This window comes from Syngnathoides biaculeatus, chromosome 15 (genome assembly GCF_019802595.1).
Source record: "Syngnathoides biaculeatus isolate LvHL_M chromosome 15, ASM1980259v1, whole genome shotgun sequence".
Taxonomy (NCBI): Eukaryota; Metazoa; Chordata; class Actinopteri; order Syngnathiformes; family Syngnathidae; genus Syngnathoides; species Syngnathoides biaculeatus.
Genome location: NC_084654.1, coordinates 9486902 through 9501453, shown reverse-complemented (window position 1 = coordinate 9501453; position 14552 = coordinate 9486902). Strand labels below are relative to the sequence as shown.

The window sequence follows — 14552 nt, the reverse complement described above, 5'->3', positions numbered from 1 at the left end:
AATAACCCAAATACGCGATAAAACGCTAACTAAACCTATACTGGACCATGCAATGTTGTCTGAGAAAATGGCGGGAGCAAAAACGGGCTTTGGTTTATGCAGATCTCTGGCCTCTGATTGGTCAGTGACGCGGATTGCGCACTATCCACGGAGGGGTCAATTGCGTTGCATCGCGTGGTATTGTGAAGCCATGTGACTCGTCAGCCTGGGGAACAATATGGCGCCCTCTTCCGTCAGTGACCACACTTTCTTTGAGTGGCTTTGAGTTTGAATTTCCAATCCAGTAAACAACGTCAGTGTTTTAGATCTCAACCACATCATGCGCATCTGAGTAATAAACATGAATTTGATGGTTGTTTTTATCTTGTGTCATAGTTGGGTTTTGTCTAAAACTGTTCCACGATAGTGATACAGTATTAGTTTGGTAATTTTTTACCTTAAATTATACGTTTCTTTGCTCAAACGATATGCGTTATGCACTTAATAGCATCTATATCAGCATCCGCACAATTTGCCATTTTCTCCTTTCACTTTGGCGGAGTACGTCTTTGGAGTTGGCACTTGCATTGGTCTTCTTAGGCCACCGTAGATGCCGTCGTCAGACAGCAGACTACACGATACATGTTCAAGCAAAAATAAAGATTAAAACAATAAAATAAAGTTGAACAAACTTTATTACCGCGGTAGGGTCTCACGTATTTATCAATACATGATGGTGTTGTGGCAGACTCGCTCGTATTTTTACGACGTAGGTGAGGTTAGAGTTCAACAAATACTGATGATGTCATCACCTAAAGATGGCTGAAGGGTGAGTGGGAGCTGGCATATTACTTTTACTTTTTAAAGTTGCTTTCCCAAATACATATGAATATGTTAACTAAAACATTATAACTACATATATTTTCAACCTCTAACCTCGCATCGCTATTTTGTGAAAGTGCCGCGCTGGGATTGCTTTGATGTGTCATGTCCGAAATCATTAAAGAAGTGCGTTTGTTTACAAAATGTAGCCTGACTCCCGTTAGCTTAGCTTGAATGTCGGTGGTCTCCTAGCAACATTAATCACCACTTATTGAACCATAATACTAAATTGCGCTTTATGTCCACGTCTGAGATGTGTATTTAACTCATCAAATAGTCTTTCCAAATAATAAGCGAGCACATCGAAGCGTTTGTTTTGCTAGGCTGTTAGCCCAGTGCTGTACTCCAACCTGTCATCAACCGTTAGTTTCTTTCAAGATTTTAAGTAAACTGAGTCAATTAAGTTTCCTACGATCTCCAAAGACTTTGCAGTAGGAAAGTGATTCTACGTCCGTGCATTTTTGTTGTTGTTGCTAAAGCTGTGTTTATATCTTAGCTGAATGTAATGTGCATCCGATTGCAGAGAAGGATGGTGGGGAGGCTGGCTTCAGCAAAGCTTCCAGGCCGTCAAAGACAAGGTAGCATTTTTTTCTTTACGCCATATTCGCTGGAATACCTCGGGTGGCGAACTCAGTATTTCATGTGAAATTACGAGTTGTGGTCATTAGCAATACTCCTGTATTGCTAATGACCACAACTCGTAATTTCATTCCAATTGTGCTAGAATACAACCCTCCATAACTTTTATTTTTCATCTGTAACCGCTTCATACAACACAACTTGCATGAGTGTATTTCTGATCTCTGAATTTTGAATATTTTTAAATGATTTTATGAAGTAATTTCGGCCTACTGTATCGTGTATGCGAGGACTCACAATAAAGTCATAACATATCATTTTCAATAATATCAACCTGTTTTAGAGTAATCAGTGAATAATTGACCTGGGAATTGCCAAAACTGGTAAGCCACCATGTCATGATGTAACTTCAGCAACAGACTGGGAGGCTAAATTTGCTTTTGCATCGCCGGTGTGCACATAAGAGTGTTCTATAAAGTGGCAGTGTCGTTGTACCTGTTTCGTACCCTGAACCGAATAAGAAGTTTAAATGGATAGATAACCGGCTGTCTTTCACTGCCCTGGAGCCATGAAAGCCCACTGCGGAAGCATAGACCTTTATTACAATCTTAATAACTTTGTTTTCCGTACAGTCATCTGAGGCATTCGAGTTTATAAAGCGAGACTTGACTGAGTTCTCCACAGTGGTGCAGCATGACACGGCGTGTTCAATTGTGGCCACAGCTACTGCTGTCAAAAATAAGCTTGCAGTAAGTTGGTACCTTTATTTTTGGAGAGATGTTTGGACTGAGAAAAATGCTCGAGTCTCAACAAATTGTCTGATCCTTTCTAGGTTGAAGGCTCATCAGAGACCACAGAGAAGGTGAAGAAGAGCCTTTCTAGTTTTTTGGGAGTCATAACAGACACGCTCGCGCCACCCCCTGATAAAACTATCGACTGTGATGTTATCACGTTGGTGGCGACACCAGCAGGAACTACAGAAGTGTACGACAGCTCAAAGGTGGACATTGATCTTTTATTTTGTGACTGTTAACAGCAATGTTATACTGTTGACCAGACACGTCTTCAAAAATTAAGGTATTTGTTCCTGTGAGCAAAAATCAGAAATTGTCTTTAAAAAAAATTTTTTCCCTCATTATTATGGCATTAAGAAACTATAAATAATCTGGGTAATCCTCGAGTGTAATGTATATTGATTTTTGGTTTCAGTATGTGCAAAACAATCAGTTAAAAGTATTTGCTATCCTTACAGGCACGCTTCTACAGTCTTCAGGCCGATCCCGCCACGTATTGCAATGAGCCTGATGGTAAGATGTACATCGTTAGTAAAGATTAAACATTGTTGTACCTTGATTTACAAGTCATATTATGTTCTATAATGGTTGTACATCACTGCTTAAAATTTGAGGGGTAAAAATAAAAAATATATATTACATATTTTCTTTCAAACCAAATAATTTCGGGGGCTTAAGAACATTTTGGGAGTCGGGGTATCGGGGCTGAATCCCCAATAAAATAGGCCTAACGATGCCCCTGGCTTTCTGAATAAATTCCCTGCTTTGAGCCACAGTGCAAAATGGATACATTAATCTTGGAACTCGTCTTTCATGGACATTTCAAGTTAAACTACACCCAATATGACATAGTTGGACAGTAAAGTTTCATCATCCAATTAAAGAAACCATATGATTGACAAGTAGAAGTTAGGTAATGAGAAAAGAAAAAGAAACTCCACCATCATTGTACAGTTTATAAACTTGCTAGGAAGAAGTAAATATCATGAAACAACAAAACAAAGAGGGAAATTTTAAGAGCCCTTTTCCTTGTTACTGTCTTCCATTAACCCCCTTGGCTGGAGTGCTACAATACAACAACAGATCAGTGGGATGTTGTGAGATTTGTATGGAGTTTGATGGTTTGGCGTTTTGCTTTCCCCAGGTCCCCCAGAGCAATTTGACAACTGGCTATCCAGCTTCAGTATGGAGGATAAGAAAGGAGAGATCTCTGAGCTGTTGGTCAGCAGCCCCTCGGTCCGAGCGCTTTACACGAAAATGGTACATTTTGCTTTTGTGTTGTTACCGTTAAGTTTCTCTGAACAAAATGAAACTCAAACGTCTTTATTTTGGGATATTTTATTTGAAGGTTCCAGCAGCGGTCACCCATTTGGAGTTCTGGCAGAGGTACTTCTACAAAGTTTTCCAGCTAGACCAGGTAAACACATCCGTTCAGACAAAGTACACCTCTGTCAATTTAGGCACACCCACAGCATCTCCTCAGGCTCAATAGTCAAGCATGCAACAATTTTCATAGTCTTTGGTGCCCCCAGATGCCTAGTTTGAATATTACAAGTGTGGCCTGACTTCAAACGAGTTGCAGTGTTCCCTCGTTATTCGCAGCTTCCTTGCTCCCAGCATCCTTTGCGGCGCTCTCTGCATGCTTTGTGACACTAAGGACCTCCTTAACATACACGCTAACAACGTAACCAGTATGTTCAAGTGTTCTTCATTGAACAAGTTACACAAGAACATTTACAGATGTTGGACCTCAGTATGCACAGAAGGTGTGGCCACATTGTAAGGAGCCCCAGTCACTCACATTTGACAAGAAATACATAAACATTCTCAGCGCACATGAAAACCGATCCAGCGCAGTCAACCACAGCCTTACATCTTTTTTTTTTTTTAACATCGAACCACACGTCTCCTGCTAGTTTACCTGACTCCACCTCCCTCCAGCTCTTAAAGGGGTACACTCACAGTTACAAACACCACCAGTGCTTTAGTTGGCAACACAGTCTGGGCAACGTAGAGCAAAGAGAGTTAGACATGCTGCTTGTGTTTACTCTCGATAATAATGGTAAAAAAAAAAGAAGTGCTGTTGCTTTAATGAATGTCGGGGTATGTAAACAATAGAAGAAAAAGTGGTGAAACCGGACGAGATTTTGCTCTTTTTTTGGAGTAAAAAAATGGTCTGGTCCGAAGCCAAAGTAGAACTTGCAGGATGAGATGGTGTATAATTTTAAAATTTCACTTGGCACAGCCTGATCGAGGATGAAAGCACAGACAATACTGTGCACAAAAAGCTAATTCTGTATTTTAAATATTGGAGGCATATTACATTGACCTTAAAACTGGTTAGGAGCATCATTAAGCTTTCAACATGCATTGCTAAAGATATTCTGCAAACAATAATTCAGTTTTACACCAAGAAAAACAGACAGGGATATCATTTTGGGTTAAAAAAAAAAATAAATTTGCAAGCGACCTTTCAAATTTATAGTTCATAGTTGGCTTGGTTTAGTTAGCAATGTATTTTTTGTTGGTTGACATTTTCATTCTAAGTTTGCAAAAACACAAAATTGTTCTTACAAATGTTCTGATGCGAATGTAAATGCTGTAATCTGAATCTTTAAATGAGCCATGTAACTTCAATAGATGCCACTGATCTGACCACAATGCATACGTCTGATGTTGCTCACAGTGGTCAAAGGGGGCGCTCACGATCTTAGTGTGTTTGCTCAGACATAAAAAATGAGATGGAACGTTGGACTTGACATTAATTTACGTGTTTATTTCATAAACGTTGGTAACAAAAGAAGCCTGATCCTAAACAATCAGTGTTCACCCGGAAACAGGAAATGCCAGTTAACCATACTGAGCATGTTCCGAAGTGATGCCAAAAGCACATGTTCGGAGCTCCTTCACGTAATGCGAGCGCATTTACGTCGAAAGTCATCAACATCATGAGGCATGTCAAAGGAAATTCAGTTACACTGAAAACATTTCTGGGAGCTAACACAGGTAATGTTTCAGTATCTAACTATAATAAATATGAGATTGTGATTTACTTTTATTAGATCTAAGTTCTAACGTTAGACTAGTCTGTCCATATATCTAAATGCGAACAGTCATTTTCTCCCGTGGTACTGCATTATCTTGAGGTTGAAAACTTTTCCCCTTTGCATACTTTAGGAAGATAAAGATCATCTACTGCTAGCTTTCATCACTGGATTGACAATAGATAGCGCCGTAAATTACGCTAGATTATAACAATACATCATGATGAAATAAAATGATTTGATTGTATGAATATTTAGTTTTGAAATTGAATGTCTATTGACCTCTTTAAAAATGTCTGTCTCAGTGCAGTGTCAATAAATTATGATTATGGTATTAGGTAACAACTACATTATTGTTTTATGTTATTTTAAGGTCTTGAGATTCTATCCCTAATCACACCCGCAACTTTATATCTGCGGGTGTGACAAACCACACTTGAACATTTTTCAAACGTGAGTGACTGGAGCTCCATAGATCTAGGAGAGAATTTAAGATCTCAAAGTGCACCTTTTAGATGTTAAAATATGGTACATTATGAAAAAAAAAACTTTGAGCGTAAAATCTGTGAATATGCGGTGCCACGAACGGTGAACCACGAATGGGCAAGGGAACACTGTACTGCAATCCACTTTATGCCTCCCTAAAAATAATTGTAAATTTTGATACTAATAGCTTAATCCTTAAATATGACACAGACTGTGATCCCAAACCAGTTTAAAATAATTTCAAACTTTCAAGTTGTCAAAGCTTTCATGTAGTAAAATCTAGGGTGCATCTGTATTTGCTTGGCCGCCATTTTTCAGTTTTTTTCGCTCTTGCAAGAGTCCAAATTTGTGAGAATGTGATGTTTATTCACCAGTTCCAGGACATCAAAATACCAGAGTCCATCTTATTACGCAGCATTAAGTACTTCACATACAGAGTTTCAGAGTTAGTAAATATTTAGCTGTAACGAGCTACATCCAATTTCATTACATTTATAAAGTGTGTATAATAAATGATGAGCATAAACTTCATCATCTGCAGTGATGGAAAAAAAGTATAAACAGCCTGCTTAAAGTAATACCATAACATCACATTTTGTATGCATGAAAATAAAATGTGCTTACTGTTGTTGTCAAAATAAGTTGTTGAAGTCCTTTATGTGTGTATTTGTGGTCATTTTCTCTTTTTATTGTATTTCAGCAAGTATTATATTTTCCAAAAACTCAAAAAATGTATTTTTTCTGCACTGTGTTGCCAGGAGGAGGCACGTCGAGTGGCACTGAAGCAGAGGGCAGAACAGACTGCCCATGTGGAGACCCTTGACTGGGAAGAAGAAGAAGAGGGTATGCGCACAATAAATTATTGACTGCATTTTTAAGCTTGACTCGCTTGCACTACTTTGCTGTCTTTCCTGTCCATGTTAGACGACTTTCTTGGTACCGCATCATCATCATCATCTCAGCTTAACTTAACGCCCCCTTTGGACACGAGCTCGACACAGGCGCTTACACCCTCGATGACCCCCACAGCAATCGCACAGCTGAGTAGTAGCGCCCTCTCTCCGAGTGAAGAGCTTGACGCCACCCTCTCCATTAGCAGCAACAGCGTCAGTCTGCCAACGCAGCAGGAGGTGCAGCCTGAGTCCGCCGTCACCGAGTTGGCAAAAAAGCTGACCGAGGTGACTGTGGATGATGTTGCAGACGAGACACAAAAGGTGCAGAAGCCTGAGCGGGCACAAATAGAAACTGGAAAGCCCCATGTAGTCACTGTGGACAGGGTGACATCGCGGACCCCAAAAGCGGAAGCTGCAAAAGACGAGGGACCCCAAGACCTGAGAGTGTTTGAGCTGAACTCCGACAGTGGCAAATCTACACCTTCCAACAACGGAAAGAAAGGTACACTCACCTGAGGTTACGTTTTAGTTATCAAACATTGACTACGAATTTTGAAGTTATTAGTGATGCTTGATGCAAATGCTTGAAAAGATTAACCAGTTAAACTAACAAGAAAGCTGCAGCCTGTAATTCCGCTAATGTCCACCAGGTTCGAGTACTGATGTGAGCGAGGACTGGGAGAAAGATTTTGATCTCGACATGACAGAAGAAGAGGTTCAAATGGCGCTCTCAAAAATTGAAGCGTCTGGAGAGGTTTGTCTTTTTTCCATTTCATCTGTTCATTGTTGGCATATGTATGAGTGTATTTTTTTCTTCCTTTTTCAACCAGTTGGAAGAAGACTGGGAGAACTGGGAATAAGAGACTCAGCAACAGCCACCATGTGTCTGCCATCCAAGCTCGTTGTCAGCGGATGACCCATGCGTTAAATCTTTGTCTATATTGTCTGTCGCCTTGTCATAATTGTCAGTTGGACATTTTCTAGCTGGGTTTGGACCAGGTTCTGTTATAAAGTGAGACAGGATTTAGGCAGGCCCTCTAAGTTAGACAATGTCACATAATATAGGCCCTGACTATTTCTTGGAGTTACTTTGCAACGCTTGAGGGGTAAGACACTAGCGATAGATGGAAGTTGTAAAGATGTTTTGTCACAATGGGAGGAACATCTTCATCTTTTTTTTCTTTTTATTACTAGTACATGTATATTTTTGCTTGCTTAACTGCAGGCTAGAAATAGCATATAAATGCTGCTTGTCACCGTTGTGAGATAATATTCTACAGCAGTGATCTTTCATTATAATTAAAGAGAGAATAATTAAGCCTACCATTGACTACAATTATGTCTCGTTTTTTTATGCAATCATTTATGTCTGTATAAGCCATCTGTTCTGAACAGTTTTGAGGAATTTAAAATGCTGAATCTTGTTATAGACTTGTTTTGGTCAGTTCACTGCTTTCTTGTTCTTCTGTCCGTTTTAATCTGTGAGAGAAATGCTGGAGATAACAACAGCTGTTAAATGATTTTAGTTTCTCAGGTGGCTTATCAATAAACTAAGTACACAGCAATGCTTGCGGGCTGCTTTGTTTCTGATATATCACGTATCTGAGGAGGGGGCCGAGGGACAAGTGGTTAGCCGCCATCAGCATAGTCACCTCACAGGGCAGAGTTTGGGGTAGGTTGTGATCTGTGCGCTTTTGTGTACAGTAGTTTGCAAGTTCTCCATGTGCCTGCATAGGGTTACTTCGGGTACTCCAGCTTCTTCCCACTTTTCACAAACATTTACAGTACAAGACTAAATTGTCCATAGTTAATGAGTGGTGGTGGGTGGTTTTTTTTTTGTGCCCCGTGACTGGCTGGCGACCAGTTATGCCGCTAAAGTCAGCTCGAAGAGACTCCAGCTCAACTGTGATCACTGTGAGGATAAGTGATATAGAAAATAGATGAATGTATCTGAGGTATGAAAGGGGGAAAAGTTTTACATGTAACATTTACACAAAAATGGCTATCATGTTCTTTGGATTGCATGCCTGCATATCAGCGTTATGCTCAAGATTGTTATGTTTGTATTAAGTTTCCTGCTGTGTTGCACGTCTTATCAAACGTGAGAGTCACGCTTGGACCTCTAGAGTACAATTTCTGTTTATCATCTGCAAGCTGTTACAATTTTATGTTCAGTCATTTTCATGAATGAATTCTACATTGCTGGTGCCATAAAATGTTTTATGGCGTACTAAGTTTCAGTTTTCTTCCACCCTTTAAAATTCCTAGAGGAAGAACTTTAGATGACTAGAAATGTACTGAAAATTAGTGAGGTATTTGCTTTTATAGTATAGAGCTCGTGCATGTGACATCACCATTTTCAGGGCATTGTATTGCCGGTCAAAAAGATGCTCGACAGTGTGGGGGACATTGAACCGGAGCAGAATACACACAATGGTGGAGACTTGTTCTGCTGTTGGTTGTTACAACAGACGAGACAGATATCCAAAGAGATCATTCTATGGAATACCAGCTGAAAAGACAAGGAAAGATCAATGGATTTCAGTAATTAAACATGATGGTTGGTGCCCAACCAAATACACATGATGGTGTAGTGATCACTTCAGGGAGAAATTATTCTTCTCAATCTCAAATTCTCAAGAAGTATTTATAATGCCAAATTGGCTGATTTGAGGATACTGCTTTTAAAATTTAAAAAAAAAAAAAAAAAAAAGACAAAGTCGTCTACAATGTACACGAAGCGTGTTGCAGCCCCACGTTAATCTTCGGCAGACTCCCCCCCCACCCCACCCCACCCCCTAATATGCAGTGTTCTCAAATGAGTCCAATGCATATTTAAAAAAAAAAATAAACCGTCAGTCACACAGAGGTTTACCGAAGTTCAACGTGTGGCCCCAGCGCGCTACCATGTATGGGGGCTGAAGCCTATCCCAGCGGTTTATTTTCTTTTTTAAATACGCATTGAACTCATTTGAGAACAATGGATATTTAAAAAAAAAAAGTTTAATGTGTGGCCGCAACACGCTCCATGTACGAAAGAGCTGACTCGCTGGGTTTTTTTCTTCCAGTCATAGTCAATGAATGCAAGTTTGTGTAAAACCAGGGGTCATTTATTTAAATATTGGTATTTGTATTGAAAAAACCTTTGTGGCTCCATCGCTATGTGGAATTTATTATTGATTGAGGACAGATCCAAGAACGAAGTATTTGTATGCGTCCAGACTTTTCTACGCTTTCAAACTCTTCCGTGTAAATCTCGACGATTTACTCACCAGATGATGTGTAGGTCAAGTTGTCCAAGACAAGCGGAAGCTGGTTAATAATCCAATTTCTTATCGGCGAAAACATCAATTTCGGCATTAAATATGGGTCCTCTATGCCAAGTGTCTCTCATTTTTCCACGCACCTTCGTTTATTATCACCTTCTAAATGTTTAACGGTATCGGACAAATTCCGGGCGTCGTCTCCAACCGACTTAGCATCGAAGAATGGCTTGTTTGACCGGCACTTCCAGCCAGTGACATGATTTGATGACATTGGTGCACGAGCTCTTTAGAGGAATTCCCACTCAATACTGGATGAGTTCCAGAACAGCGCTAATTATCTTAACCGGACATTTCACAATACAAAGAATTTCAAATGGGTGGTGTATTTACAAGTCTACTTTTATTAAGGCAATCCTCCACATAATGACATCTCTAGAGAGGTTTTTATCAATATTTTAATAGTTTCTATGAGTGCATGGATTTTGTGGTCCATTATCTCCATAAAGTGAGAATATAAAATAATGATCTTGAAATGATTATTACTCCTCAATTATGTACAAAAAAATGCCCTGTGTTAGCTGTCACTTTTTGAACCATCCATTGATTGGAGACTCTAAATTGCCCCTAAATGTAATTATGAGTGCGACTGTTGTCTGTCTCCTTGTGCCCTGCAGTTGGGTGGCAACCAGTTCAGGGTTTACCCTGGCAACCTCCCCAATTATACCTTGCACTTCCGCAACCCTTGTGAGAATAAGTGGCTCAGAAAATGGATGGAAGAATGGTTAGATCTATTTTCAAATAATTTTTTTTTGCAGGAAATAAAATGAGACCAGGAGATTTTTTTCGATACTTTTTCCACTATTTCTGTGACCTATAACCTATACTACTCCATCATTTTTTACTTTTTGTCTTACTGAAGTGGGAGTAAAAATACAGCTGAAATATGTCAACCCGGACCTGCAACATTTAAAATTCATCTGAAAATGTATTCTTAGTTTCAACAGATGGTAATAAATAATAATAATAATAATAATAAATCTCCCAAATATAAAGAAATGTGTTACACAATCAAGCTTGAAAGTTTTTGTCATAATTAAATCACAAAAAAACATTTTTAACGTGTGTATACTTTTTATATTCTATGTATACCTTCCTTAATCCTCCCCATATTTATTTGATAATTTACAGGCAGGTCTTTGGCATACTCACTGTATTAATACATATTTATTAAAGTAATATCCGGGATGTATGATAAATAACGAATGAGTCAAAATCTGAATGTTTTGCATAATGTAAAATATTACATTGTGACTACAATTTTTTTATATTTTGCCGTGAATGTTTTGCATAATGTAAAATATTACATTGTTACTACAATTTTTTATATTTTGCCGTTGAATATGGAATATACATAATATCTATATCTATCATATATTTCCATGCACATTGTAAAAGGAATCTTTTTACTGCGTTTTTACAGTGATGCCTGCAAGATCTAAAATTAGACACGAGAGGTCAGCATTGTTCCAGTTTGGCAGTTTAGATCCCAATCTGCCACCCCCACCCCCACTCCTGTGATCGTGGTATCCATCACGCAGATTTAACCACGTTCCCACACATTGCCATTCCTCATCATCTGTGGCTTTTGTTATGCAAATTGTTTTCACACCAAATCATTCTTTATTTGACCAATGCAGGATTAAACCAACCACCCCCCAGATTTTCCATGTGGCTTTTATATGAATTCGTAGCATTTGGGCGATAATACAAGTCGCTGCGGAAGGACTCCTTTGCAATGCAATTACAAAGATAATTCCTGGCTCATTCTTTCATTTTATTTTCCCCAGATCAAATCTCAGTGGAGCACAGGTTTTGACTGGATTAAGAAATGGGTTGATGACTGTAAGCGCATATACCTGAGTCACAACACTGACAGTATTGATACAGCAGTGAAATGTAATTAACGGACACACACACCACCTTTGGAATTTGCTTAAAGGACGTTTCAACACTGGTGCCAGGCAAATGCTTCAGCACTCCCTTGTGAGGATGAACAGCTCAGAAAATTGTTGGATGGATGAATGTTTCAACAGATCTGGGGTCCCCTGCATTCAAAATGATGGCGACCATAATATTAAAAGGGTTAGACATTGAGTAAGTTAGCAAATTTACTCACCCCAGCACTCTTGTTAAATACTATGTAGGCGCAACAAAGTTTGACAGAGTACTTTATAGTTGGCAGCTAAGAAGCGGACATTATTGTTTACCTACTCATTTATGTTATCTTATCTCTCTCGTAGCCCCACACAGACTCCTTCACACTCATATGGTAATTACTTGTGCAAATTTTACCTTAACTACACCCCAAATTACACAGATATCACATACATTATGTTTTTTCTGACTAAATTCTCACTTGTACTCCTTAGTCATCTGAAAGGCTGTAAAGGAATTTCCTGTTGAAGCCCCATCACATCCCATCCCCCCACCCCCTCACCCAGCCAAGCTTGTCTTTATGTGTGTGGTTTACACATGAACAGTTGCCAATATTTTGCACAAATCATTTGAGCGAGCAAGGACGGTGAGGAGAGACGCACATCCCTCCCGAGGATCTTTGCAAAATTCCTCATAATCTATTGTTGACAGAACACTTCCTGTATTCCTTTCCCATCTACTCTGCCCCCCCCCCCCCTCCCCCCCCCACACACACACACACAAGTGCAATGTCCACAGCTACATCTCACACACAAGGAAACAGGCAAACCGCAAAGTGTCAGGATGAGGTTATTGTCTTGGGAGCGGGTATTATTCTTGATACCCTAGAGGGAGAAACCCTGTCACCCCCTTCGCCTTTCAATAAGCACAAAAGACTGGCGCTGAGGGAGGAGGCAGACACCACTGGAATGTGTTGCCGGGGTTTCTATAACTGCTGGCCTCTGAATTCATACTCATTTCATCAGTCTGCTTTGTCTTTGTTACTACTCTGGACTTCTGTCATAGGTCCGAAACACACTCCACATATTCAATTCCTCTTCAACACCCGGTCTCTTCTGTTGTACGTAAATGTCTATGAGGGGATATCGTGCATCCTACTTGATAAACTTGTACTTTCCGCCTGATAGGAAGTTAGGAGGGAGCAATTTTTGCCTCATGCTTGTACACCGAAGAAGTGTTGAGCGGTCACTGATAAAATAAAATGTCTAAGGACTCTTAAGATGTCATTTTTTTCCATGACAAGGATCCATCTTTCCCAATATCTAGTGGTGGGAACTGGCCACTTTGTTTGGATGAAGCAGTGTCTGGGAGGAATGCGGGCTTTAGATGGGGAGGGGGTGATGCAGGGGGAAAGTATGATAACTCCCACTCCATTGAAATTTATGGTCAAGACGAGGGGCTCCTCTGGGTGCACGTTAACAGATGAACAGACCACTCCGAAGCAGCCAAAGCAAATGTTTAGTCACTCAACCTTTCCCCATTCTTTACTTCTGCTTTTCTCCTCTGTGGTATCATTTGGGAAAGCGAAGTTCCCTTGTGCCGGTCTTTGCGCAGCTCAACGTGTTTTCCCATTTCAGTCTTCAACTGGTGTGTGAAGAGCAGCTGTACAATGAAAAGGGAGGCGTCGTCCTTCACCACATACTGCAATTTCAACTTGATTAAGCTGCTTTTTACTAAGTCCAGTCACTAAAACGTTTGAAAAAAAAGTTTGAAATGATCACATGCTTCAATACATTTCATTTCCAGTAAGTTATCTTTTAACTCACTCACTCACTCACTCACATGCATACTCCAGCACACACACACTGCTCACTTCATCCTTTCAGCGACAAATCGAACCTCTTTACCACATTTCCTTCCTTCCGCTCCTTTTCATTTTCTTTTCATTACTGTCCCATGTATTCATTCATTTCTCCTTAATCTGCTCCGGGACACCAACAGATCCATTCAACTGTCCCTCAGCAGTTCCTGCCATCCCTTGGTCCAGCATGAGGACCACACACATTCCTTCACATCCTCTGGTCATTGAAGAAAGGATTGTGTTGGCGGGGCCAACTTGAGTTTGACTGTCCGGACACCCTCGCCTGGAAAAACATTTCAAATGAAGAAAGCAACAGTCTGGTTACTCTAAATCAGTGGGTTGTAGCCTTGATGCAGTTATTGCAGGTAAATTATGCCACCGCATATTAAATGTTATTCACTTTTCAAGTTAATTTAATATTGTATGTTCCAATGCGCTTACTCACTCAAAAAAGTGTTTGCCTTCAAGACAGGTGGTTTCACAGATTTAGATGTAAATACCATAAAATAAAAGCTTGAATACTGAACTTTTGTTTTGTATTCATCTTTTAATCTGAAACGCAAATGTCTTTAGTACATTCACCTTGTCATTCCAATACGTTTGGAGCCGACTGTATGTATATACAATATGTTGTGACTTTTTGGTGTTTTTGTATGTGCCCCTTGTAAACTCAAAAATACCCCATGGAGATGAGGCAAAAGGTCTGTTGAGGACGAGTGTTGAGTGGTTGTTTTAAAAAAAAACGCGTGTGATTTCAAGCTTCATTCTGCTTTCGCATATTTTATTTGCCCCATTCTGTTTTGTCGGTTTCCCAGTGTGTTTTGACACTTTGA

The 14552-nt window shown here is 39.8% G+C and overlaps 1 protein-coding gene across 2 annotated transcripts; it reads left to right on the top strand.

The window, feature by feature from the left end:
• The first annotated feature begins 614 nt into the window (after positions 1-614).
• On the top strand, positions 615-8222 carry bsdc1 (BSD domain containing 1). 2 transcript variants are annotated; one of them, XR_009798544.1, is made up of 11 exons: positions 615-808; positions 1385-1439; positions 2073-2189; positions 2273-2440; positions 2693-2747; positions 3379-3494; positions 3583-3651; positions 6523-6607; positions 6689-6978; positions 7041-7159; positions 7308-7411. XR_009798544.1 is itself a non-coding variant. In XM_061844568.1 (11 exons), exons 1-11 carry the CDS (start codon positions 798-800, stop codon positions 7515-7517), a joined length of 1281 nt encoding a protein of 426 aa, XP_061700552.1. In that variant the 5' UTR covers positions 620-797; the 3' UTR covers positions 7518-8222. The 2 variants fall into 2 exon arrangements, 1 of the variants encoding a protein (XP_061700552.1); XM_061844568.1 differs by adding an exon at positions 7488-8222 and having other exon boundaries at positions 620-808; positions 6689-7159.
• Positions 8223-14552: the final 6330 nt, after the last annotated feature.